This window comes from Drosophila novamexicana, unplaced genomic scaffold, assembly GCF_003285875.2.
Source record: "Drosophila novamexicana strain 15010-1031.04,08,12 unplaced genomic scaffold, DnovRS2.1 tig00000024-arrow-pilon, whole genome shotgun sequence".
NCBI classification, from domain to species: Eukaryota; Metazoa; Arthropoda; class Insecta; order Diptera; family Drosophilidae; genus Drosophila; species Drosophila novamexicana.
In genome coordinates this window covers 1,079,262-1,103,121 of record NW_020824768.1, presented here as the reverse complement: position 1 = coordinate 1,103,121, position 23,860 = coordinate 1,079,262, and the positions used below count along the sequence as shown (strand labels likewise).

The 23,860-nt window shown below is 44.9% G+C and overlaps 1 protein-coding gene across 1 annotated transcript; it reads right to left on the bottom strand.

Moving 5' to 3' along the window:
• Window positions 1-1,686: 1,686 nt before the first annotated feature.
• On the bottom strand, window positions 1,687-23,340 carry LOC115771073 (arginine-glutamic acid dipeptide repeats protein). Its single transcript, XM_030716625.1, has 16 exons — window positions 23,176-23,340; window positions 21,818-22,094; window positions 12,364-12,495; window positions 10,728-10,961; window positions 6,009-10,645; window positions 5,575-5,876; window positions 5,382-5,505; window positions 5,168-5,312; window positions 4,945-5,105; window positions 4,739-4,798; window positions 4,355-4,438; window positions 4,173-4,290; window positions 3,531-3,564; window positions 3,305-3,399; window positions 3,200-3,252; window positions 1,687-2,543 (listed from the first exon to the last, which is right to left on the bottom strand). Exons 3-16 carry the CDS (start codon window positions 12,424-12,426, stop codon window positions 2,528-2,530), a joined length of 6,126 nt encoding a protein of 2,041 aa, XP_030572485.1. The 5' UTR covers window positions 12,427-12,495; window positions 21,818-22,094; window positions 23,176-23,340; the 3' UTR covers window positions 1,687-2,527.
• Between the last annotated feature and the right edge of the window lie 520 nt (window positions 23,341-23,860).

Here is a 23,860-nt window from a genome sequence, read left to right as displayed (position 1 = left end):
ACCTGCTATCTACAATATTATCATTTGAGCTTTGTAACATATCTATTTTTAATATATGCGAGAGCCTCAAGTAAGTATTGATTTAGATAACAAATATATGCGCATAAGATAGACAAATATTACACACTTACCGTCTGTGCAGTGCAATACTCTCTGCTGGGGTATGAAAAGTCGTTTCCTTTTTTTGGGGATTGCAGCACAAAAACTTGTTGCTTAGATGAAAACAAATAATACATTTCCGACACGAAAGCGTTGCATGATTGATTAAAGCAAAAACGCTATAATATGACAAATGATGGATGAAGGAGTAAAATAAATTGATATAACGCGAAACTCACTCTTTAAGCAGCCAAACATCTCGTTGAATTTAAGAAATCGTTGTAGGACATTGTCCCTTAGAGCTTGCTGCTGATATAATTGGCCTGAGCTTATTGCCCGACTCCTGACTGCTGAGATTATTGAGCACCGCATAGTCGAGTTTTTTGCACAATTTAAAACGAGAAAGTTTACAATTCTTGACTTAAGAACAAAATTAAAAATAGTTATTGCGAACACACAATTCAAAAGGTATTGCAACTCGCGCTTGGCTCAATAATAATACAAAAATAGGCAAAGTAAGAAAACTTAAGCTAATGAAACTTAAAACTCAATAACTGAAAATTAATTTTAGTGCTTTCTGCATTTTGGCAAATTTTAATATTAATTTAAATGTAATCTTCTGTTAATTTGTTAACTTGAAGAGAAGTTTATTAAATGAACGTTGTTTGGATTTGTAACTAATGTAACTAATTTTATTTTGCTTTACTTAGTTTTTACAGGTTTTTAATAATTTATTTTGTATTATCATTATCATCGAATTGTGTATATGCTTTTTGTTTTGTGTGAAATATATATATATATATATAACTATATATATATATATATTTATATATTTTTAGCATATGCATATATAGCTGCATGTTTTTCCATTCATTTTTTTGTATATGTATATATAAATATGTACGCCTGGATTTTTCACTTTACAATCTTAAACGATAACTGTGCCAAATGATGTGGCTCATGTTTGTTTGTTTGTGTGCTTGGTTTTCAGCTTTGTTTTTTTTTTATAGTTTTTCATTTTGTTTCAAATATGCTCGCAAAATTCTACAATAAACGCTGTATATGTATATATATATATTATACTATAATTCAATGTGTATATTCATAATGTCAAATAAAAAATGGTATTTAAAAATATGTAATTTGTTTATAGTATTATTCACGCATCCATGTCAAATTGTCGTAGTGTGTGTGTGTATGTGTGTAGTTGCGTTGGCCTTAAATATAATATAAATCTTTTCATTTTCTTGAAATATAGATTTATCTGCTTTAATGCATGCCGCTCATATAATTAATATATATATATATATATTGTGTATAAATTACTAATAATATAAATTAAGCACTCGAATTATTGCAGCTGCTACACATGCACACGCCGCTCTCCATATAAATCTATATAGTACATGGATTGCGTTTGGGGACTTGCAGGAAATATGCATGCTTTTCTTGCTGAAAATCGCATCGGCAATTCACATACATTAATTGTTTACTTATGAGCTAGCTATTTTTTTTTGTTTGTTTTTTTTTTTTTGTTTTATGAAACTTTATACAAACACGTTTTTTTTGTTGTTGCTGTTGCCTTCCTTTGTTGTTTCTTTTTGATAATATATAATACTATAGTTAAAGCAAAAAATGAATAAATTAATGAGTAGTAAGTAAGCCAAGCTAGCCAACACAAAAATAACGTATTACTAAATTACTAAGAATTCAAGGTAAGCAGCAAAAGCGCACTAACATTACAAATTACATAGTTCAATTGTGGCTGGAAGTACATTTAGTTGAAATGTTACATATTACACATCCTCAGCATATGTGAGATGTCAAAATAGTTGCAGTAAGCGACGACAGCTAAGATCTCTAAGTAGCCCTTTGTACAATTCAATATATATATATACATATATATGACAGACATTGGTTTGATCGGAACAAAGCGCACAAGCTTTTTAACCTCAACCATGTCCTGTAGTTGTATACATATATATATTATATATTCTAAAAAGTTTGGTTTTGCTCTGTTGTTGTTGTTTTAGCTAATTGGAAAAGTCTAGTTAATTCGATTTGAATAGTAGAGCTTAGTATTTAGTCATAGGGTATTATCAAAGTGCTGCTACAATCGGAAATATGTTTTGCACATTATGCAGTTGAAAACCTTAAAAATTTGGTGCTAAGTTTTGTTCCATTTGCCTTAATCAATTCTCGTAGACTTAAACGATAATTAACACGCTTTCGTCTCCTCTCATTTGTTTGTTTGTTGGTTTTTTTGAAATTTAACACTATACACTATGAAGACGATACTTAAAATATTGCGACCATCATGTTTTCTTTGCTTGTTTCTCGTCAGTTGGTTTTTTTTCTTTTGATTTTGTATGCGATTCCCTTTGTCCATAATAATAAGTTGGGCTCAGCTGTTCAGAACGGAACACACTTAACGTAGCTGGTTTCTGTGTAAAAGTGGAATACAGATTAGCATAAAATTAATTGAAAGGATTCTAGTGTCTAGATGTGATAACAGATGTGTGGAATGCGCATAGATGATAAATTAAAAACTTTACTAACTTTTTACATAAAAACTGGACAAAGCGTTGCACAACTTAAAGTTGCTAGTTATATAGCCTGGATGCACGATGTTTATATATATATGGGACCATTGTTATTGTTGCTCTTGTTGTGTGGATATATAATTATATATATATATATTTATATATGCATGAATGTTGTTCTGGCTGTTGTTGTTGTTGTTGAAAAGCAAAATGTAAACGTTTGAACACAAAAATCACACAAAGCATTTTCCTCACGGCCGCCGGCCAAGAGTATTTTCTTTGTTCAGTTGCTTTTGGGATTCTGTCTGCCTGGCCAATAGTCCACTTATCTGGGCCGTTGTCTGTTATGGATAGAAAAAGAAGGTGGGCGTGATACAGATACAAAATACACAAAATGATAAAGGTACAAACAAAGACAAAGACACATAAACAAAAGTCAAAAAAGTCACACATAAATACAGATGAGCAAATGAGCCGAATGACTGACTGTTGATGACTGTTGTTGTTGTTGTTTTGGTCCATCCTAATGATGGATGGCAACATTTGTTGGGACTCACCTAAAGTATTGATCGTGCAGCGATTGACGTTGAAACTCGGCGGCCTGTAAATACTGTATATATGTAATTAATCAGTTAGGAAATTTTCTTAGGGATTTGGGAAACCTGTAACTGATCCGCATACGACATACGCAGCAAAACGTCCGAGTGCGGCTCCCTAGGTATAAGCATATTTGGGCGCGGATATTGCCCAACATTCGCTAAAGATTCAAGATGAAGAGAGTGTGGGGGGAGAGAGATAAAAAAAGAGGGGGAAAAGTGAAGCATAGATATAAGCACACATTAGTTTTATTTTTGTGATTTTCACAACTCAGCGACTATACAAACTCACGTGGCAGTTGGAAACCGGCCTCCGGTGGTTGCGGCTGTGGATGCAAAGGCAAATGTAAATGAGTATGAGAGTGTGCATGATATTCTCTCGTCAATCGTATCTGAAAATTATTGAATATCGTTGATAGTTTCAAAAGAGCCAGTGCTGCGTCTGAGAATAATGGAGCCTGCTTGCAATATAGCAATGCGACATTGTTGTTGTAAGTGGGAGCGGGAGAATGCGTTATGGAATTGTGGATAATGCGTGTTAGAATGGCGACAAACGAGCAACGAGCAACGAGAAACAAGAAACGAGCACCGACTGCTGATGGCTTACAAATGGGGGTTAGAGAGCGGCAGCGACACGTCTCACATGTGCAGCACGAGACAATTGGCTTGCCAAATGTGGGTTAGCTTGGACATGGACACATGTTGTATGCTAATTAATGACAGTTCTTTTTCGCTTTCAATTTCTTTTAAAATTTTGTTTTGGTTAATTGAGCCGACAAGTGGACATGTGATTTGTGCAGAGATGTTTTGAATTCGTTTGGTTTAAATTGTTTTTGTTTTCTTTTTTTTTCCAAATACGATTGATTCTGTGAATATGAGTGGAGTTTCGAGTATGGTGTACAAGATGAGAGCTGGCCATGCAGTCTATACGCACCATATGCTCGCCGGGATCCATGCCAACATGATGCGGCGGCGGTATGCCCAGGCGCTCGCGTTCCATTTGTGAAATAGCCGGATTCGCGTACAGCGGAAACTGTGAGGGATGTATGCCACTGCAAGAGAAGTTGAGAATTTAATAAGATTGCCTGGGTAGGATTATGCGAGGCTGCGACTTACCGTCTGTAGTATTCCATCCAGTGTGGATCCAGTCGCGATTGACTCGCGGCAGCCGCTTGTGCATTTTTAATCTCCTCCAATTCTCTGCAATTAGTCAAGGTTGGAAGCATGAGTAAGGGCCTACAATTTGGAGAAGCAGAAATAGGTTTAATATTTTGTCGAGGATTAAGGTTAAGGGCAGGCAAATAAGCAGCGAATGGTTTATGAACTGAAGCATTAATTTTGACCGTGCGTGTAATTAAGCAAAATATGAAGGTTAGTTAGCAAAGGAGGAGTTCGGTTGTCAGTATAAATGTGTGTGCGGGTGTGTGTGTGTGTGTGTGTTTTGCGAGTGTAGTTGTGCTTTGAGATGAGGATTTGGCAGGCTTGTACTAGGTACTGTACCTCTCTCGGCTATACATGGGGCCCATTGGATGATGATAAGGCACCATCTGCTCAACAGGACTGAAATCGAAATGGAAATTATTACAATACGAACGCGACTCACAAATCAACTACATATACATATAATTGACTACAAATCAAAACAAAAGACTTTAACTAAATATGACTCAACAATATGGAAATCCTATAAAGGATTCGACGCTCACCTGAAGGCGACATGTGGACGCGCGTATTCCGACAATTGACGCAGCGCCGGCGTGTCCGCATACGGCGGCTTCAGCTCGGCCTTTAGCTTCGCCTGCTGTGCAGCCTGTTGTGCAGCAGCTGCTTGTTGCTGTTGTTGTTGCTGCTGCTGCTGTTGCTGCTGCTAAGAGGGAGAACATATAATTGTTAGACCCTCTTTAATTCAGCTAATGCGCATTTTCTCACCTGTCTTCGCTCGCGCTCCTTTTCGGCCAGCTTACGGTCGCGTTCCTCGCGCTTGCGCGCCAGCTTCGAGTCGGTCACCGGCTTGAAGATCAGATCCGTGCGCGTACACGAATTGTAGTCGCCGCGATCGATGTGCCGCACAAAGCTGCAAAGCGTGTGAATAGATAAATAAGAATTGGCTCAAGCAAGTGTATTCAATGTAGGGGCTACTCACATGGCCGATTGCGAGCGATGGCATTCGGTATCGTCGGGCTTCGCCTCGGGACTGGGACCGCGCGGTATGTTGTGCGTGGGGCTGGGTATCTCGGGCTCCGGATCCGGCTCAATGTCAATGGGCACTACAAATAGACAAGAATTATGATTATTTAAGAACATCTGCCAAATCTCTTCGAGTTGCTGACACTTACATGGCTCTGTCGGATGATGTCCACCGCCCATGCCCGCAGAGTTGGCCGAGTGCGCGTGCGCTCGCAACGCATCCATGTGCGAGGTCGGTTTCATGCCATGCTGTTGTCCATCCTGAGGCGCAAACGGCGACGAGTGCGGCGGCGGCGGATAGCCGGCCAGGTGAGAGCCCGGATAGGCACCAGGCGGCAGACCTGTTGGCGTGCCTGGCCCGCCCATGCCGACACCCATGCCACCAGGTCCCTGCGGCGTCTTTGGCGTCGGCGGCTTGTTCTGTTGCGGACCGCCAGGTTGCTGCTGCTGCTGTTGTTGTTGCTGTTGTTGCTGCTGTTGTTGTTGCTGCTGCTGTTGTTGTTGCTGCTGTTGTTGTTGTTGCTGCTGCTGTTGTTGCTGCTGTTGTTGTTGCTGTTGTTGTTGTTGCTGTTGCTGCTGTTGGGGCGTCTTGTGTTGCTGTTGAGCAGCGGCTACTGCCGCCGCGTGTTGCTTTTCAGCAGCCACCGCGGCTGCAGCTGCTGCATTCTGTTCATCCTGACGCGATTGCGGCGGCGGACCAGACAATCCAGCATGATGGGCCGCCATCACAGCGGCGGGATCCAGTGGACCGGCTGGTGGCGGCGGCTTCATATAGGCAGGGAAGCCAGGCCCATAGGGCGCATAGCCGTACGGCGAGTTGAAGGGATTGTGATGGTGCGGCGAATAGAAGACCGAGGGATGTAGCAACGGATGCGGATACGGCGACTGACCAGGATGCACGCCAATCTGCGGAATGCCACCGCCTGGTGCAATCAACGGCAACGGCAGCGGCATCTGTGGATGGCGTATGACCGGCGGCGAGGCGCCCGGTCGCAAATGCGGCGGCGGTGAGGTACCCAATCCTCGCTGACCCGGCTGTGGTGCATACATCTTGCTGAGCGGACTGGCCATCAGACCCGATGCGCTGGACACTGGCGGCGGCGTCATATGCGGCGACTGTTGGCGCATCAGCGCATGCCGATCCCGTTCGGCAACGGCCGCCGCCGCGGCGGACAGCGCCGACGATGAGGGATGATGACTCAGCGGCGACTGCGGCACAGGATGCAGCGGACTCTGCCGGCTCAGGCTGCCCACACTGGAAGCGGGCGAGGCGGCGCGATGTGCAGCGGCCGCGGCCGCAGCAGCAGCAGCTGCGGACGAGTTGTTCGGCGTGCCGCTGTTGCTGTTGCCGCCAGGGCCAGCTGGAGCGGAACCGCTGGAGAGTTGCACGCTGGGACTGGCGCGACTAAAGGCGGACGATGGCACCGTGTTGGGTGTGGTGGTCAGCGACATGCTCGTCGAGATGGCCACCGAGTGCGGCGTCGAGGGCGCTGACGAGGCATGCGGGTGCGACAGATGGCTGGGCGGTGTGCGTCGGCTGAGTGCCGACTCGGGCAGGCCACCCAGTCCGCCGGGACCCGCCAGAAGCGCAATGGGACCGCCGCCATGACTCAGCCCTGCTATCGAATGCGAGAGCAGATGATGGCCGGGATGCGCGAGCGCTGCGTGCGCTGGATGGCCCGGTGGCAGGTGCGCCAAGTGCGGATGTATGGGCATCGGATGGCCAATGAGGCCAGACGGATGCGCCAGACCCGGCAGCGGTGATGTGCGATGCGCGTGCGGTGACTGATGTGGCATTGGTCCCGGTCCCTGGCCCTGTCCCGGCCCGGAGCTCAGGCCGCTTATCGACCCCGTTGGCGCCGTCGATGTGTGCGAGGCGGGCGGCTCACGCGATGTTGGCAGCGGCTCGTGCAGGCTACGCGGCGGCTGCTGCTGCTGCGCCGGCGAAGGCGTGCGTACTGTACCAGCTGGACCACCCGGTCCCGGCTGCTGTTGCTGCTGTCCGTGACCGGGCGCCAGCGGATGGCCGTGGCTGTGCGGTGGCGGCGGACCTGGCGCCTGCAGCGACATGGCCATGGGCGCATGCGGATGCATGGATGGCGGCAGATCGGGATGCGGTCGGTGCAGTGACTGCAGCGACTGCAGATGCGGATGCTGGTGCGGATGCATGTGCGGGTGCATGGGATGCGAGGGCGCCATTGTGGAAAGCGTGGGCGCGCCCAGCGATGAGACGACGCCCGACAGCGAATTGGCGACCGATATTTGTGCGTGTGGGCCACCCGGGCCCGGCGGCAGTCCATGCTGCAGACTGGGCGGTCCACCCTGACCCGACATTGTGCTGCTAATCGGCTGATGTAGCGACGTTGGCGGCTGTGGACCTGGACCGGAACCGGCGCCACTATTCGGCGGCGGCCCATGGCTGTGCGGGGAGATGAGATTTTGTGGATGCATGCCAGGTGGCAGGCCACCGCCAGCTGGCGAAGGCATGTGCGGCGAGGGATGCGGCGACTGGAACTGCTGCGGCTGTGAGGATGGCGGCTGCGAATTGCTATTGCTATTGCTGCCCTGGCTATCCTGGCCGGGCGTGGAGCGCGCCGAGGCGTCAATGGGACTCTCTGGCGGCGGGCCATATGGCGAGGCTTTGATCAGATTCTCGCCGCCGGCAGCGGACACGGGCGGCATCGGATACTTGAGATCCTGCGGCTGTGGCGGCCCGTATTTGCCGGCCATTGGATCACCATACTTGAGCATGAGGCCTGCGGGCTCAAAGGGTCGCCCCAGTGGCGGCGTCTGCACATCGTGCTGATAGTGCGGCTTGGGCATGGCAATGCCGGGCGGCGGTGTCGCGCCCGGCGGCTGTTGATCCATCGGCTGGCCGGGCTGAGCTGACGGCGCATATTTGTGCGAACCGGGTCCGTCCAACGACGGGCCAATGTTGTGCGGCAGATGGGCAAAGCCCGGCTTAACATCGGGTATCTTGAGCGCCTCCTGGTAGCCCGGTTTGGGCGGTGCCAGCTCCACCGGATACTTGCCCTGCTGTTCGATCATGTACTTCATGTCGTATTTGCCCACAGCTGCCGCAGCGGCAGCCGCTGCCTGGATCTCCTGGCTGTACTTGAGCGGATCCAGCTGCGGTGGCACCGGATACTTCAGCTCCTGTGGCGCAAATTTACCGCTGCTGGGCTCAAATTTGACGGCCGCCTCGTTGTACTTCATTTCCATATCGCCAGGATATTTTTGAGGCGTTGCGCTCGCTACCCCACCGCTGCCCGGATCACTGTGCAGCTGCGGCGGCGGCTGTGGAGGCGGTTGCCCGGGTGGTCCATACTTAAGCTGCCCGTCGATTAGATAGCCGGCGGGCGCCTGCGGCGTTGGTCCATGTGTCATATGCTGCAGATGCAGTGGCTCCGCATTGACACCATCCACGGCGCCATGATGCAGGCCAGCAAGTTGGGCATTGGGCGGCGGCGCCGCGGAACTTACTGGTGGCAGACCGCTGGCATTTATCTTTAGATCCTCGTTTTTGATTTCGATTTTAACCTTAAGATCCTGCGGCTCGTTGCTGTTTTGATTGCATGTGGCGTCCATCGAGTCCTCCATGGGCTCCTTTTTGATGTAAACGGCCTCCTGCATGGGCCCCGAGGCAGCTGACACCGGCGGCACACCCAGCTGTTGCTGCTGTTGTTGATGTTGCTGCTGTTGTTGTTGTTGCTGCTGCTGCTGCTGCTGAGGCAACGTCTCCTGCTTGATGCTGGCGAGCTTCTTGAGCAGATCGGGATCACGTGCAGCCGCTTCATTCTCACATATCTCCATTTTCTCAATGGCTTCCTTGCGATCACGGTCGACAGAGGCATTGAGCGCCTCCACGGTGGCAATTGTGGGCACCTTCATTGCAATCGGTGCAACCGCAACAGCTGCTTGTGGCGCCTCCAAGGAGCTAGAGTCCTTAAGCAGACCATCCACGTGCGTGGGCTTGATGCTGAGTGGCTGTATGCTGCTGGGCGCTTGAATGTTCGTCTCCTCATCCATGTTCTTGATGGTATCTTTGTTGTCTTCCGCGCAGGACGTTTCGGTTTTGATCGATTTCTCGTTGACCTCCGACTTGGAGTCCAGATCGCCGGACAGCGTCACAGCGCCGCTCTCCTCCTTGCAGTTGATCTCCTTGCTGTCCTTGCTGGACTGCTGCTCCGCTGTGCGGCCATCCGTGTCTGTTGTATTCGACTCGCCATCGTCCAGAACAGAGTCGGGACGACTGTCGGAGTTCATGCTCTCGACTGGACTGTCCGGTCGCTTGCGCTGCTTCTCCTTGATGTTGTCCTCGGTGCTGTTGTTGGCCTGCTCGCTGCTGCTGTTATTGGTCTCTGTTTCGGTGCGCTTCTTCTTGTTGGGCGTGTCCTGTTTGCCGCCCTTGCGTTTATTGCCGGATCCCTCGGCCACGCTCTTGGTGGGCGTTTTGGGACTGTCGCCGGCAACAGCGGCTGCTGCGGCAGCGGCAGCATCCGGTGTATCGGAGCCCCGTTTGGGCCGCTTGCCGTTCGCCACGGCGTTGCTGTTGTTGCTCGCTGAGCCCGAGGATTGATCCTTGGCGGAGCTGCTGTTGGCAGAGGCGTTGACGGAGGAGGCAGCAGCAGCAGCAGCGGAGTTGCCACCGCCACCAGCTGCACTGGCGCTGCTGCTGTTGTTGTTGTTGTTGTTGTTCTGTTGTTTGTTTCTCGTCCTCATCCTTGAGGGTGATTCATCCCTTTTGTTGGTCAGACTCGAATCACTGTCACACTCGCTGGCGTCGTCCTCGGTTAGAGAACTGTTCTCCTCCTTGGAGACAGCGGGCGATGAGCGATTCGCCGTCTCTGCAGCCGACGCCGCCGCCGTCGCCGTCGTCGCAGCTTGTGGTTCCGGGGTGTCCTCCTTTTTGGGAGGTGTATTGTTGGCGCGCGTAACACGATTGCGACGCAAGGCGCTCTGTCTGCGTCGCCGATGCGGGCGATTATTGTTGGCGCCGGGCGTCTTCTTCCACAGATAGTAGAACTCGACCAGCTCCGGTGTGTCTTTGTGTGGCAACAGGTCCTTGTGGATCCTAAAGAAATTCTTGCCAAATTGTCGTAGACCCTTGATGAACTTTTTCGTTTCGTCCTCGGTCCACTTTTTGTCAATGCCCTTTGATACGGGGCACTTTACGAGCGCTTGTAGAGCTTTGCCTGGATCGTAGCCAGAATCGTGCAGCTATTAAAATGGAATGCGACAACAATTAGTCGAACGGGTGGCTGGCGGGAAATCGGAGTAGGAGTTAAATGGGGGCACTTACCACGTCTAGTGCGTTAATTGTTGTGTCGTCGCGACTGGCAGCCAAACAACCGTCTTCTAAACCGCCATCACACATTCCTTGAAATGCAGCCATGGAGCGTGCCGCACGCAGAAACATTAACAAGTCGCCATCGGCCACAACGCCAGGACTCCATCTTGTTTCCTCTAGTTCACGTTCATCGGTTTCCTTGTCAACGGGGAAGCTTGAGATTGGATTATAATCGGGCAGTTTTGCCTTCAGTCACAGGACAAGACAAGACAGAAGAAGTTGCGGTATTAGTTAATAAAAAAAAAAAGGAACGAAACGCCATAAAAACATCGCATCAACTCTATTTTTTTTTTCTTTTTTGGATTAGTTATATCACACACACCACAGACTCGAGACATACTCTACGAACACATTAAGCCATACAATGTAAGCCAACCCGATTGGAAATACAATTAATGCAGGACACCCTTGATGACGTGTCATGCTACACGTCTTGCAGGACGTGCTGCATGACTTGTCAGGGCACTCGCTTCTTTCTTTTTACTGTCCAACTATTTATATTATTAATAAGCAGTGCATTTCCAACCGGGCATGTATACACATATATAAAGATATGTATGCATGTAGTTTGTCTGGTGTCATACGATACAGGAAGATATGACAATACACAACTTAAGTCTAATGCATGAAATGTATGAACAATGCATTGATGTGAGGTGTACGTGTACGTGTGTGTGTGTGTGTGTTCGGTTTCTTGGATACTGGAGGGCGGGTAGGAAACGGTTAAGTGCCTGTTACTGAACACCTTTGGCCATGTAAATGATTTGACCGCAAGCACCTCAGCGATTGGCGATGTGGAGGAGATAGGGGTTGGGTAGATTTAGGCGGAAGGGTTGTAAATGTTCTTTACGCATTAGTTGATATGAAAAACCAATTGGGTAAGCGTATTATGTACAGCTGTTAGTAATTGAGTATTATTTATACATTTTATCAAGCTACAAATCAAAGTTGCCCACACGAAAGAGCCTTTCAGCAAGATTAGATATGATCTTTCTTCTGAAGGTTCCAGCTATCGAGAGAACACTGTACACGGCATTGAATTCTTTATAGTTTATAGATTACAAATTTTCAATTAAAATTATCACCAGCTCATCTTTTTAGACTAAAGAATATGTACAGAAGTCAATTGAAGATGTTTAGAATATGCTTTGTCTACATAGTAAAAGCTGTAATATTTATTTGTACAAAATTCATTTTCTGTTGTTTTATGAACCATGAGCCTAAATGTGACGCTTTTTGCAGACAAGACTCTCTTATCATTTAAATGTTTTGACATTTGGACACTTAATAATTTGATAATCAAAAGAGACAAAGGCACATATTTCATTTTCGTGGGCAAGTTAATAATCGGATGGAACTTGGAAAGTTTGATTAAACTGAAAGCTCAAGACAAGCGATTGTAGGGTATTGGTTGGGCTAGGGTAGCTGTGTGGGAATGGGTGGGTATATTAGTTGGGATTACAATTAGAATTTGCAACATTACGATTACAATACAAAAAAGAAAATAACATCTCTTTTTTTTCTTTTGCATTTTTTTTATTTTGTTACCGTGAGCTGAATTTCTGAATTGTGAGAGTTATGTACGTACATAGACATCGTTTACCTGGTGGCCGGGACCCACTCGTATTTCTCCTTGAGTGGAGGCCGCCATCACCCTTTAAAAACACGCTTCCGGTCCAGTGTTAAGCCTTTTTATGCCCGTTATGATATGAAAATTCAACTGCAAAAAGAAAATGCATCGTGGTACGGTTAAAATGATTAACAGTCTGCAATACAAAATCCGAAAACAAAAAAAAAAAAAAAAAACAACAACATGCATGTTCGCTCTCATGTGATATCAACATGCATAAATAAATAATCCAATAAAAATAATGCCATGTAATGTTGCCCGGCAAATAGACGAGAGCTGCGTGCAGCGAATCTGGAGGCCAGACGCACTGGATTTAGGGAGTTTTATGTGCGGACCAAGCACTTAATCGTTTGCATATGCTGCCAGACGCAGCGCGGACTCAAGCCGGGAGGGGAGAGGTGTCAGGGCAACAGTTTCATTGCAGCTTTATACACTTGGTGTGCCTGTGTGCGTGTGTATCTGTGTGTGGTTATTTTTTTTCTTTTTTTCTTTGGCCGCCTCTCAAGTGTGCGTGCAGCTGTAAACAGATTTTCCGCTCAAGTAACTTGGCGAATAACTGTAACGAGCCGATGCCGCACATGAGGGACAGTTGGGCGAAGGGGACTTATCATTAAATTTGCTTACGAATCAATATCACACACACACACACACTCTGGCATGCCGGCGGTTGCGGTTGTGTGGCAACGGCACACAAATTATGGCAATTAAAATCAATTAATTAAATGCAGCAGCAGCAGCAGGCAAATAAAAACCATTGCGCCTCGGCTCGGCTTTGCACAGGCGCAACAACAACAACAACCACAAAAAAAGAAACATGGAAAAATTAAATAAAACAGAAAATATTGTCGACAGATTTACACTCAATAAGGCACGACACGCCGCCTGCCCAAATGACTGACGATGAGGCGGCGTAGGTTGCCAACGGCCAGGCTGGGGCCTGCACCGTGGTTAAAAAGCTATTGAAATGCAAGTGAATAGAGAAAAACTATTTGCAACGAATGGGAAATTGTTAAATAAATAAATGCCAGTTGCACTTAATTGTGATTATCTTTAGTTTACTTTTATCGTTACTGTTAAATATCTCTTATTAAATAAAACCAAATTAATTGTCAAAATTTGTTATCGATTATCGGAAACAAACTCGATCTGCGCGGAAACTAGGAGCATCTACATCTAAAATTTCAAGTCTCTAGCTCTTATAAGTTCTGAGATCCTTGCGTTCATACATACGGACGGACAGACAGACGGACATGGCTAGATCGACTCGGCTATTGATGCTGATCAAGAATATATATACTTTATGGGGTCGGAGATGCTTCCTTCTGCCTATTACATACATTTGGCTTTCGCACAAATACAATATACCCTTGTACCCATTTATAATCAGGCATAATAAACATTTCTCCCTACAACCCTTTCGAAATTGTTAATATTTCTGCACATATGAAGAGCTAAGCAAACTTTAAACAAATATAAGATTCTAATCAATACCCTTTTTATTATTGTTAATATTACTTTGAATACGAAGCGCTAAAGTAAATAATGCAACAAATATGTTGGGTAAGATACATTTTATGTTATTTTGAATAAGATCTATATAAAGAGCTTGAACACATTAGCCATAATAGACAATGCCTCTTACTACCCTATTATTATTGCTAATAAAACGAAGAGCTAATGAAAACTATAAGACAAATATGTTGGCTGAGATTCTTGCTTTTCCTTTGAATAAGACATCGGGCACAATCGGCACACTTCTAGTCTTTTATTAAACAAATCTATATTAATTTGAATATGAAGCGCTAATTAAGAGAATTATGTTTGTACATTTTATTTTATTTTAAATGAGACCTTGAATAGACCGTTTCCCCTGCTACCCCCTCCTTTTGTTATTGTTAATATAACTTTGCATATGATTGTGGCCAGTTAAGATTTTAATCGCCTTAATTAAGTTACCAAAATACGTTTGATAAACGTTATCTGACATGCACATATATGCATATGTATATGTGTAGATATTAACAACAACAAAACAACATATGTGGCCCTAGACATTTCTTGAGCCACTTTTTGCCACTGTGCAGCGGTCGACTGCGTTTGGGACCAACACTTATCAGCGACATCAACAACAGCAGCAGCAGCAAGAGCGGCAGCAAGAGCCCGGTTAGCTGGCCTGGTTGGCTGGCTAACTGGCTGACTGAACGGCTGGCTTTGGCCTGCTTGGTTAGCAACTTTTTGTATTTTTATGGTAGGGAAGTCGTGAGTGGAAAAATTTCACAAAAAAAAAAGAAAAGAAGGTGAGTAGCTTGCTCCTGGCCTCGTCTCTTGCTGTCGCTACCTTGCCCGCTCTTGTTCTGGGCACGCGAATGGCCCAAGTGGCTTTGGCTCTGGCGCTTTGGGGAAAATTGTGTAATAACTGCGAGCAATGTGCTAAGCTGTGTGTGTGTGTGTGTGTGTGCCCAATCCAACCCCCCTCTGGCTACCTTCCTGCTGCAGCAGCGTACCCTCGCGGTCTGGCGCTGTTGCTGTAGCTGCTGCTGCTGTTGCTGCTTCTGCGGTGGCTGTTATAAAACAAATGTAGTACAAAAAGCGCCGTTGTAACGCACAAAAGCCATAAAATCTAAAAAGGCAAAATGAAAGGCTCGAACAATTTTTGCCACCACCGAAAATGCGCCGCCTTCGTTACAGAGAATCCTCCCCTGACCCCACTAGATGGCTGAGTGTGTGTGTGTGTGCTTGTGTATGTATTAATAGCCGTATCATAATGCCCAGCACTGAGGTTGCGGCAACAATGGGCCAACAACAACAACAGCAGCAGTTCACAGTAAAAGACCACAAATTATGGCAGCGACCGTTGATGGGGCGTTGCTTTGCTGCTGCCGTTGTTGTTGTTGTTGCAGTTGTTGTTGTTGTTGTTGTTGTTGTTGCTCTGCTCTGTACAACGTCGTGGATACGTGACTGACTGTTGGCCAGTTGTCCGAGTACTTTGCAGCTTGTGTGAGTCAGAGCACAGCCCCGAAAATGTGCTCGACTGGCGGAGTCTTTGGTCGCCAGCAACTGGCCCGAACAGCATTTGAGCTGAGCTGAGGTTTGGGCCACGAAAATTTAAGGTCAATAACGCTGTCAATTTCAAACGGCGCGTTGCCGCCATTAATGTCAACACGCGCTTTATCAACTAACAAAATACACACACACACACACACACACACAGGCAGACAGATTAACAGCCCAGCTGGGAGGGAGGGGAGGGGGGGAGGGCTGAGTTGGGTGTTGGGTGCCGCAAATTGTTTTCTAAACAGACCATAAACATAAAACGAAACGAAACGAGAAATGTAAATGAAAAATAAAACTAAGCAAGCTGAGAGGAAATCCAATAAACAATTTGTATCATGAGTAGCGGAAAATTGTGTGTACGCACGCGGCTAAACGACGACGACGACGCTGTGTTTGTGCCTGAGTGTGTGTGTGTGTGTGTGTGTGTGTGTGTGTGTGTGTGTGTGTGTGTGTGTGTGTGTGCGTGTGTGTGTGTGTGTGTGTGTGTGTGTGCGCGTGTGTGTGTGTGTGTGCCTGTGGAGCGTAATTTTGAAATGGAAAAGCTGTCGGTTGTCGGCCGTCGGCTGGGCCCGACGACTGTCGGTCTCTTGTGTGTATGTATGTGTGTGTGTATGTTTGTGCTTGTATTTAGCTTGTTTTTCTCTCTGCAATCATCGCTTGCCAATAAGCTGACTAATTGACTGACAAATAGGCTACAACAACAACAACAACAACAACAACAACAACAACAACAACAACAACAATGAACGTCAGCAGCAGCGACGGCAGCGGCGGCAGACAACTTAAAATGCCTTCGCACGGCTGGCGCAACGGCTGCTGAATGCGCCGCACAACTGTACATTAGGGTGGTTATTAACTTGATGTTAATAATCTGCCGTGCTAGCCGGAACAGCAACAGTGGAACTCCATCAGGTCGGGCAGGTAGCTTCGGTTAGACTAGAGCGAATATTGAGTGCGTTACCTGTACAAGCAGCTGCTTTGGTTTGTTACAAGCAGAGATACACACAAATTGATGCACAATCTGTGTTTCACTCAATTTGAATCGAACTAAACATTTGTATCCAGTAAAAATATATACAAAGAGCCCTAAAATATGTTACAGACACACACATAAGTATTGGCACAGCAAGCATTTTCTACTTTGCACTCATTTTGCGTGCGTTTTTGATAACAATTATGAATCTGATATTATTTTTCTGCATAAACCAATTAATTTCCTACAAAAATCAGTTAAAATGTCAGTAACATATTGAATAAAAAATGGGATCATGTATTCATTTGTTACAGTTAATAAAAACTGTATACTAAAAGTAAAATCTAGAATATCGTTAGTATTAAAATACCAACAAATTTGAGTAGAAATAAAACTCTCCACATATATTCAATTTTGACAGTTAATAAATAACTGCATATTTGTTATACACAATCTAAAATATTCTAGTATTAAAATACCAACAAATTTGAGTAGAAATCAAACTCTCCACAAATATGCATTCTTACAGTTAACTGCATATTTGTAAAATCCACAATCTCGTTGGTATTAAAATACCAAAAAAGTGAGCAGAAACGAAACTCTCCACAAATATTCATTTCTTACAGCTAATAAATAACTGCATGTTTGTTATACACAATCTAAAATATTCTAGTATAAAAATACCAAAAATGTGAGCAGAAACGAAACTCTCCACAAATATTTGGTTTTGGTATTCGCTTTACCAAATTAGCTTCGTCATGGACACACAAGAGCTCAAGAGAGCTTGTGGATGATGAGTAGCTCAATAGCTTGGAATGTCTAAAATCTGTCCAGTTGAGTGTGTGTGTGTGTGTGTGTGTGTCAAGTGCGGAAACCCCATTAAATGTTTGTAGGCAACCAAAGAAGGTGCCTCGAGGCCAGTCACACGCACGCACGCACGCACACACACACATATGCACATGCACACATACATATACCTACACTAAATTCGTGTGTCGGTTTCAGTTTGTTGTGAAAGCCAAATTTTCACAACAAATCAAAACAGACGCCCGAAAAGTAAAAACGAAAGAAGAAACAAGAAGTCAAAATGCAGGAGGCAATTCGACAGCGTTCAGAGCACTCAACTCGTTGCCCCAACCAGAGATAAAAAAAACTAAATAAATAACCGACAAATTTCTCTTTTCTTTTGGGGCCCACATGGAAATAGTCATATGTGTGTGTCAGTGTGTGTGTGTGTGGTATAAGATTTTCGAGTGCTGGCAGCTTACAGTTGTTATACCCATTACTCAACATCAACAAGAACATTATGCCACATTCTCTCCATTCATAGTCGCAGCCCCACCTCCCACTCCCCGCCCGCATGTTGATATGTAAAAGCTTCCATACGCTGCTCCACTTCATTCAACCGAACGATTGAGCATCTATTCAGGCACTGATGCGGCGCTCCAAAAAGCCAAACCGAAACCAAATAAACGACCCACAACGACTGCGACTGCGACTTTGCCTCTCGCTCTCTCTTACTCTCTCTCTCTGCCTTTGTCTACCCCACCCCACACACACACTCTTAACCTGTGCATCATTTGGGGCTGCTCGTGTGCAGCCGAACTTCACTTCGTTGTCGTCATCGTCGTCGTCGTCGTTTTTGTTTTTGTTGTTGTCGTTTATACGATTTGTTGGATTTGCTGCTCATGAAGTTGTTAAACAGATTGTCGGTGTAGATACCTTCATCATTCTCTTCATGTCTGTCGACCCGCGTCTGCCGCTCTAACGGCTACCCATCCATCGCAGACAGGCAAGTCATACAGCCAATTCGAATGCTGTCTTACTTGCTCTCGCACTCCCTCCCTCTCTCTCTCTCTTTCTCTTTCTCTTTCCGTCACACTCTATGTGTGTGTCTGCGTGCTTGTGTGCGTGTGCTTGTGCGATTAGTTTTATGTAATTTTATCGAGTATTTTAAGGATTTTGCGGCTTATCCGCGCTTCATTTGGAAATTGTTTCGTGTTACTTATGTCGCCCGTTTGCCTACCGAAAACGGAAGGGCAAACTCCGCAAAGAGTGAAGGGTAGACATTAAGGAGAATAAGGGCATGTAAAAGGAGACCGCTTGCCCTTTCTTCTCTGCCTAGCACTTCTTTTTGTAGTTGTTGCCGTTATTGTTGCTGCTGTTGTTGTTGTTGTTATTGTCGTTGGACCTTTTCAAGTGTTTATGGCGCTGTCGTCGTCGTCATTGTTTGTTGTTGTACGGCAACACGAGTGTCAGAGAATTTGTGTCTGGCATAATGTAAATGAGCGTTTTGCATGTGAAGTTGTCCGTTCTCTCCCTCTCTCGGTCTACATCTCTCTTTCTATAATCGAATTACACACAATGCCAAAGATTTATGTGAATTCATTGTTGATATTGTTAATAATTTTTTTGTTAAACACGTTTCTACATGATATTCCCATTGGTTCATTGATTTTGCACCGATTAACCTGCGCTTAATTATTTGACATTATACGTAAATAAATGAATAAATGTATATAGATTTAATAGGCGCTTTGTGTGTTAATTATCTTATCGCTAATGGAGTAGCACGCAGCTGGAATCTGGCTGGGTTTGCCATGCGAGATGCGGAGTAAGAGAGAGCGAAACAATAAAGCTCTTCTCTTTACTTATTTTTTTTTTCAGGCTATAAATAAACTGTACTTTCCCAAATGGGGATTATTATAAATATACATATTTTTCTGGTTTAAAATGTGTTTTGCTTTGCGGATAAAACAAAAGCTGCTTATTTATGAACATGATAACAGATTTGTGATATTCCGTTTAAACGCTTTTCAACACTGGCATTTAGTGTTTAACAAATTCTCAATGATATTTGATTTTACAAATCAATTCGTTTTCATTTAATTCATGGAAAGAAGACTTTAACGAGCTGAAATCGTTTTCAAATTGGAATTTCGCGTAGCTTAAAACTTCAATTAGAATGTTCATCATAATTTTGAAGCATTATTATTTACAGTTGAAATAGAACTTGCTCTTTGTACCTTGGAACCATTCCATGTATAGCTTTTACTTTGGGAAGATGCGCGCGCTCAAAGTTTATGAAATGATCTAATATGCAATTGCTATACACATATACATATACATATACATCGGTTTGTTTACACAAGTGTGTGCATATGTGTGTGTGTGTGTGTTTGACGGCACAATTTCTAATCGGTGGCAATAAATCGACACTTGAGTCCAAGTGTCTTGCTTTTTGAATCAGATAAGCGACAATTATAAATTAAAAGCACACCAAACAGATTAATAAAACGTAAACGTAAACTTTAACAGCGCCTTATAAATAAGCCAAATGACTAATAATAAAATATGAAAGCACACGGAATCGACATCAAAGGCCGTAGTCACCCTGCCCCCCCATATTAACCCCCTGCACCCAATATTATCATCAACAACAAACTCATCCATGGGGCAGTACCGAAACCACATCAGTGGGCGTGGGCGTGGACCTGGACGTGGGCGTGGGCGGCATTCCTCAACAGTTTTTGTGCTTTTTTGGTTTTTTTTTTTGTTGCTTTTGTCGGGTTTCCGAGTTTCCGCTCGGGGCATTAACGCGCTTCAAGTTCGCTTTTGTTTTTTATTAAATGCATTATTAGCACGTTATTTATTAATTAAACACTTGAAGTTTTATACCCCTCGTAATCAGGCAACCTTCCACAACCCCTTCCAGCTACTCCCCCACCCCGTCCACAAACCCTTTGTGGGGGTCGCGCGCACAGATAAGCCCCTAGTTTTGACTAATGGAAATATGCCAGCGCGTTTTTATTCCGGCTGAGATAAGCTGGAATGCATAAAGAAATTTCCAGCGAACTAATAGAAATATATTCGTGGAAAGACAGCTTAAAGTAATACTTGATTCACGAGAAAAAAAAGGAGGAATATCTCAAATTGAAAGTGGGAAGCAAAGTGAGCAAAGTATGGCTAAAGATATGCATTGGATTTGTGGGGAAAGAACCTAAACTTAAGAACCTTATCTTAAGTTCTTCCCCATACAACTTGAACCAGCTGAACAGTTGGTTCGCTCAGCAGAGCTTTCACTGTACATTAGTTCATTGAATGGCCATTAAATAAATAGATTTGTTTGCATTTTAATTATGGTTAACACCAAGTTATCGACCAGTCGGCAATTAATCAGCGAACAACGCGCCAACTAATTGACAGCTTGTAGATGTTACGCTCTGACAGCTCGACTCGGGACCCGAGCTTGACTCCGACCAGGCCCCGGCACCGGAACATGCAACAGCTCCACAAAACAACATGGCAACAAGCAGCGCCGTGAACTGGAATCACAGTTGCGTGAACTGGAATCACAGTTGCGTGAACTGGAATCACACAGTTGCGTGAACTTGAACTACTGCCTCAGTAAATAGCTTTACGTCTTGCACTGTGCGAATAACAATTTGACAAATGTTCAGTTCTGTGTTACAGTGACAACTCTCTGTAATGAACCGTATTTTGTGTTGCTTGGACTGATGTCTGCTTAAAGGATATTTCAAGGAAGAAAGAATACAGGATAACCTTATTTACGTTAACTTTTTTAAACCTTAATATGACAATTTCATATTACTGTTATTTAATTATTTGATCTAGTTCTCGCCAAGATCAGGGAAAACAAATAGAAAAACCTTTTTTACTTCAACTTTTCTAGATCTTAATAATATATTTCTGTTTGTTTTTGATAAACCTTTAAAAGTTTCATATTACTGTTATCTAATTATGTGATCTCTTTCTCGTTAAGATTAAAGAAGAAAACATGCTTGGAACTAGTTCTTTTTATAAAATCTTCTCTTTGAAGATTACGAGATTTTCAGATTTGAGTCGTGAGTCACCTTTTGTGCCCATTTTTAAGATACTTTACTGGATATTATCCAATGTAAAAAAAAGAAAAAACAATGCCCGTATCATTTTACAAATTCTGTTTTCTAGTTTATAAAACTTCCATTGAATTGATGTGTGTGTGTGTGTGTGTGCGTGTGTGTGTGTGTGTGTCTCGTGTGTATGCTTTGGCACTTGAAGCACTTTGCCTAATTAGTTTACGATGCAGTGAGTGAGCCTGGCAATTTGCTCGTCTATCACAGCGGGCCATAGCCCCTCCCCTGCCGCATTTTCCTGCACACACACACACACACACATATATATATATATGTAGTTCAATAGTTCATGAACCGAAAAACAGAGCTGGGAATCTGCCTGCCCCCTGGGGCAGCTAGAGAGAATGACACATGAGCCGGCGGCAAATATTGTGTGTGTGTGCGTGTGTGTGTGTGTGTTAAGCAAACAAATAATAATAATTAAATATATGCCTAGTTCAACAGCTGTTCGTGGCGGGCAACAACTCACCATGAATCCAGTGTAGATGTGTGTGTAAAAACGTGTGTGTGAGGCCTTTCCAGCGAGCAGCTCGAACTCGAAACCGGGTGACGCTGGCTCCCACTTGGCCCGCTAACGGTAACGGTAGCGGTAACGCTGCCGGTTGCCAATTGTGCGTGCGTGCGAGCGAGCAGGCGATATTCTGTGTTGATGCTGTTGCTCCTGAAGCGACGGGGGGGATGGGGTGGAGTGGGTTTGGGGACAGGCAGCCGGAAATGTAGATTTTGGTTAATTTGCACTCGCACAGCTGGAAACGAAGAAATGACGTAGGTGAGAGACGAGCTGATGATTATGATTATGCAGAAGGATGAGAAGAAGAAGATCAAGTCGAAGTAGCAGATTGCAAAAGAAAACAAGAAAAAATAGCATACAATTGCAAAATCCTAAAACAAGAATGTCAAGCGTAACCGACTGCGCAATACTCTGCAGTTAGTTAGCCGAAGGCAGTGGCTTTCAAACTGTGACATGGAGAAGTTTTTAGATTTAACAAGTTGAGGCGGACGAGCAGTCGCTGATGGGCGTGGCTTAGCAAAACTTTACTCCCAAACATTACAAAGCGCGCCAATATACCCCTTTCAAACTTTGCGTACAGCGTGTAAAAAAGGCGCGAGCCACACAACAACAAATATTTTTCAGCCAACGTCAGCGAAAAAGCAACAAAGCAAAGTTAAAGCATCACCAGCAGCAGCGGCAGCGACAGCGGCAGCGTCAGCATCGGACAAGCGAGCAGGCAGCGGGCAGCGGACAGCGGGTGGGCGTGCAGCTTGTCATTTGAAGGGTGGCCGCAGCAGCCGCCGCTGCGTTGGTGGTGGGTGACGCTGCCGTCGCTGCTGCTGCGCTTTGTGATTCCTTCTCGGCAAAAATTTGTTGAGCCTTTGAGTCGCCGTCGTCGTCGTTGTCGTTGACGTCTTCGTTGTATTGTTCTACCCCAAAAAGTCCATAATAGAAACGGCCCCTTTCTGCTCCCCGCACACCCCCCTGTTGAACTATACGCTCACAAGTCGCCGTCATCGTCGTCTGCGTCTTTGCCCGCCGCCTCTGCCCGCTCTGGCTTTTTCACTTTGCTTTGTGTGCAAAACACAGTTGCAGCGCCGACGCCAACTAAAAACGACGTCGATGTCGACGTTGCTGTTGCTGTTGCCGTTGACAGCGACTGCGACGCCTTCATATGTACGTTTTTCACTAATAAATTTTAATGATTTCTACGCTGCGCATTACGACGACGACGACGACGACGACGTCGACTGCGATTCGGACGCTTGAAATGAAATTAGTGACACACTTAAATAATAATTAATTTTTGCACACTTGTTGTAGTTGTTGCTTACGTTTAGAGACTTGTAAATTTTTTGTCTTTGCTGTTGCTGTTGCTATTGTTGTTGTTGCTGTTGTTGTTGTCGCTGTGTGTGCGCGTTCAACTTGTCAGTGGGGGCTACAACAGGCAGCCCAACAATACGTTTTTTAATGCTCTTCTGTTTTGTCTTCTTCTTTTTTGCATACACTTTGCGCACACACACTCACACAAACGTTCGCCATACACATGCACAAGCACTTACACGCGCATACAAACATACACACACACACACTCACGCACTTCGCTTGCCTTGCGTTTTTTTTTTATTGCTGCGGAGATTTTGGAACAATTTTCGCTGACTTTGATACGCAATTTGTGTACACTTTCACACGCGTACTGCAGCGACACGGGCAAGTGAAAGTTTTACACTATAATTTTACCAAATATTATTAGCACAAATGCGTATTTTTTTTAGTTCTTAATGGTACAACAAAATTTCTCCGCGTATAGCAGAAGCCACCATTTTGCGACTCTCGATGAACAACAAGCAATGCAACTCTGTACAGGGTTGCAAGTCTGGCAGCACTGTATATTCGATAGGCAGCACTAAAATACCAACACGTCCGATACGCAACTGATGAACATGCCCTATCGATATTAAATGTTTTTATGTATTCTATGAGCAACATTCAACTGGTCACACTTGCTCAGTTCATTCT

What these genes read in the sequence shown, in the direction of transcription:
- LOC115771073 (XM_030716625.1), bottom strand. Translation starts at nt 12,426, where the DNA reads ATGGCGGCCTCCACTCAAGGAGAAATACGAGTGGGTCCCGGCCACCAG. An exon ending in CCCATGTATAGCCGAGAGAG is followed by an intron (nt 4,439 to 4,738) that starts GTACAGTACCTA and finishes GACTAATTGCAG; the next exon opens with AGAATTGGAGGAGATTAAAA. An exon ending in GGCCGGTTTCCAACTGCCAC is followed by an intron (nt 3,400 to 3,530) that starts GTGAGTTTGTAT and finishes TTGAATCTTTAG; the next exon opens with CGAATGTTGGGCAATATCCG.